Source organism: Ahaetulla prasina, chromosome 4 (genome assembly GCF_028640845.1).
Source record: "Ahaetulla prasina isolate Xishuangbanna chromosome 4, ASM2864084v1, whole genome shotgun sequence".
NCBI lineage: Eukaryota > Metazoa > Chordata > Lepidosauria > Squamata > Colubridae > Ahaetulla > Ahaetulla prasina.
The window spans coordinates 52899483-52903203 of record NC_080542.1 but is presented as its reverse complement, the minus strand read 5'-3'; the positions used below and the strand labels follow the sequence as shown (position 1 = coordinate 52903203).

The following is a 3721-nucleotide window of genomic DNA, read 5'->3' as shown; positions in this document are numbered from 1 at the left end:
CTTTCAATAAGCAATAGCACTGATTTATGTTCCACTCCCAGGTGTTGCATATATTTTCTAAACCAATATTGTTAGGCAAAATTGTTACTAATCTTATCTTTATGTGGCAGACAATGGTTAATATTGCAATATTTTGATTTTTATGGAAAAATACATGAAATGAATTTTATCTTGATTTAGGACACCCATTTCTGAATTGTATTGACATGCTGTACAAATTTTAAACAGTTTTTTAAAGGGTTTGAAGTAGAATGCTGGAATTTTTAAATTGTCAAACTTGCTTCCTCTGCATATTTTGGTTTGTTCCATTCCTACTTCCTTATGTGAATTCTGCCTTTCTTACGTTTTAATAAAATGGAACATTTCTAAATTATTCACGATGGTATAAAATGAAAAAGGACATTAAAATATATATAACCATTTTATTTGCTGAAAATTTGGTTGTCAGGGGGGAAAAGACAGTATAAAACACAGTATACATTAGCGTACAGCTATTCAAAAATAGGCCAAAATCCTCAAAGTTACATTGAATAAAGCTGTATAAATAAAAGCTGAAGTTTTACTAAAGCTTTTTTTTACATTAAAAATAGAACTATTCCTGACAACTTAGTATCATGTTAAGATTCAAACTGAAATTGGTAATTGAGACAAAAAATACAGGCACTGGCTATGGCAATTGCTATGGTGGAGACCAACTCAGTTTCAATTTGTATGAATGTCCCAATCCACTTAAAAATTTAGTTTGGATGATGGGTTATTTTATCTCTAACAGAAAATCCAGCTTCAAAATAATTTTGTCATTGTGACTCTTTCTAGGCCAAATTTTATGATCACTGAGATGTACATGCATAAATGTTATTTTTTTTTTTAAAAAAGTGCTAAAGATCTAAACAACAAAAAGAACAGAGAGCCTCTGCTGGTTGGGCATTAACTGAAAATAATTTAACATGGAAAATTTATGTGATCTTAATCGTGCAGGTTATTACAGGGTTTTCTCTGGCTCTGAGACTTTCAAACATCTACAACCTATTGAGCCTCTCAATTAAAAACCACCTGGATATCCATCTTACAATCATTTGGATAACTCCATTCCCAACAGAAGCAGGTAGAAAAGAATTTCCAAAATAATGTCTTAGTGATCATTGCATACTTCTGACTTATTTTTGCAACATGAATACAAGGATAGATTGGTAATGAAGGATTTCCCAAATATCTGCATATTCAAGAGAGAGAAGGTGGGATATGAATCTAAAAAAATAAAAATAGTACCAAGCTGGATTAGATGCTACTACTTGAGCTACACTTAAGTCATAGAGAATTGTCAAATGGTACAGAGTCTCCTGCTTGAGCAGGGGGTTGGACTAGAAGACTTCCAAGATCCTTTCCAGCAATATTCTTAATTGAATTGATTCTGTATTGGGGTTTTTTTGGTCAAGGGTGGTAAACAACAGATACTATGGAAAAAGTTGAGAGCATCCTTAAAATGCTGTTCTGCCAGGCAGTGTGTGTTCCGTAAACAGTTTCAGTACCATTATCCTGTTCTGCATTTAACAAATTTGAACTGTTTATGCAGGGTGGGTCTGGCTACAGCCTTTTTTCAGATTTGCAACTTAGTTTTTTATTTTAAAATATATTTGAAAGCAGAACCAAGACAGTAAAGAAATAAAGGAGGAAAAATAGAAATAAAATCATGAGCTATATAAAACTGAATAAAACTTATTAACATATTAAAACTGCATATAAAATGATCTTGCATCAATTTAGCACTTGAAAACCACTATTGGTTAAGGTACCAGGCTAGAAACCAAGGAGACTGAATTCTAGTTCTGCGATAGGCATGAAAAAATTAGCTGGGAGACTTTGGATCAATTACTTTCAGCCAAACTAATCTCACATAGTTGCTGTGAGGAAAATGGGAATAAGTGTCAGATCTGTTCACTACTTCAAATTATTTATAAAATAAGGATGGAGTAAAAAAAATCTAAAGAAATCATGATAAGAAACATCAGTATCAATTATTAATGGTCTATCTTTACTGAATATCAGGCAAGATCTTTCATTTTACACCCTGAGTTCAGAAAAGCCAAGATTTTGGCACAAAATTATCTGCAAAGTTATAATTCATAAAAGATATCCAGGTCAGATTTGGACAAAATATTATAAAGGAGCCCCCAAAATATCAACTAGATAAGGAAGTCAAACAAGGCACTAACAAACCTTTCAGTATTGTCAAAATAACTACATGGCAGTCACCGGGATCAGAATTCTAGTCCATGAAGTTTGCATTCAAGAACTAATTTAAGTGTCCATAAGATCATCCTCTGAGAACCCTCAAAGGTGTTTTTTCAAAAAGCAACTGGACTGTTTTTCTTTCAGGAAGATTTTTTGCTTCTCATCCAAGAAGCTTCATTAGTTGTGACTGGATGGTGGGGGGGGGAATGGAAGGATAGGTTCCTGTAGCCTGCAAGTTTTCTGGAAATCAGTCCATATTCCCGCACCATTGGAAAGTCATTCCCAGAGTGACCGAGAATCTCGACAGACACTCCTCCGGACAAGAGTTTCCCGCAGGTCCGGATTACTACCTGCAGAAGTCTATCATGCCACGATTGACAGAACAAATCCCTCTCTCGCTCCTGCTACACTAGAGTAATTGGTAGCTGAACATTTCAGTAGCCCCGCCTCTTTTTTGAGAGTGCGCACGCGTGCTTTTGCGCCGCGAGGGATTTTTTTTTTTAAGTTTCCACCGAAGGAAATGCGCATGCGCGAGCGCCAGAGACTTGCATAGAATTTCAGCGCGTTTCTGTCGCTGAAGGAAGAAGTAGGATACATTCGACGGAAGGCGAGCGGAGGAGGAGCCGCTTGTTTCGGGCCTTGGGAAGGAGGTGGCCGAAGCGGGTACCTGGGCAAAAGCTTTGGTATGAGGAGGAGGAGGCGGCGGCGGCGGAGGTGGCTGCTGTGAGGGCGGAAGGAAGAAGAGCGGAGCCGGAGGAGGAGAAGGGAGGAGAGCCGAGCGACGCGTGCACCTCTTTCCCAGCCCCGCTGCCCCGACCGCCAAAATGGGTAAGTGGGATAAGGCTGATCTTGGCGGAGGGTCGAAGAGCATCTGGTCAACCCCGCTAGATAAAAGCTGGGTGTTGACGTCAAAAGAGGAGAAAGCTCCGCGGTGCTAACGGTTTGGCCTTCTTGCTGGCTGGGAGGGGTTTTTCTCTGCGTGAGAAAGTTGTAATAATAATAGCAATAGGGTTAGGGTTAATAATAGCAATAATAGATAGTAATAGGAGCAGCTTCGTACGCAGGAGCGCTGACGGGAGCGATCTAAATGTATCACAGCTGCCTTGGGTTAGCAGCTCTGACTGAAGCACTCGTAAACTTCGGGAGGTTCACGGAGCGCTGCTTGCATAGTAATGGTTTTGTCTGACAACCTTCGGCTTTTAATCGCAATCCAGCGTTTGAATCGTGCATGGATGGAAGATTTGCCGGGCGGTGGGTGGGTTTGCTGAATATTTTGCTTGATATTCGGTACGTTCAGTCGAGGATTGTAGGCTTGTAGCCTTAGAAAGTCTTTGGGAACTTGCAGTGGGCCAGATTTGGATTTGTGCTAGCATTCGGAAACCCGTTAACAAGAAACTAATGCAAAAATATGTTTGGTGCTTTTTAAACTCGGGAGTTGTTCTCAGTATCATAACAGAATCAAGTTCATAATCCTTTCACCCAGAAATAC

The 3721-nt window shown here is 39.0% G+C and overlaps 1 protein-coding gene across 3 annotated transcripts in view; it reads left to right on the top strand.

The window, feature by feature from the left end:
• The first annotated feature begins 2768 nt into the window (after window positions 1-2768).
• The window catches only part of MAP3K3 (mitogen-activated protein kinase kinase kinase 3), a 55503-nt gene continuing 54550 nt past the window's right edge, over window positions 2769-3721 (top strand). The window contains exon 1 of one of the 3 annotated variants that reach the window (XM_058180858.1): window positions 2769-3060. In XM_058180858.1, coding sequence (XP_058036841.1) covers window positions 3057-3060 — 4 coding nt within the window. In that variant the 5' untranslated portion in view covers window positions 2769-3056. The remainder of the gene's footprint in view (window positions 3061-3721) is intronic. The other 2 variants (XM_058180859.1, XM_058180857.1) reach the window with 2 other exon arrangements.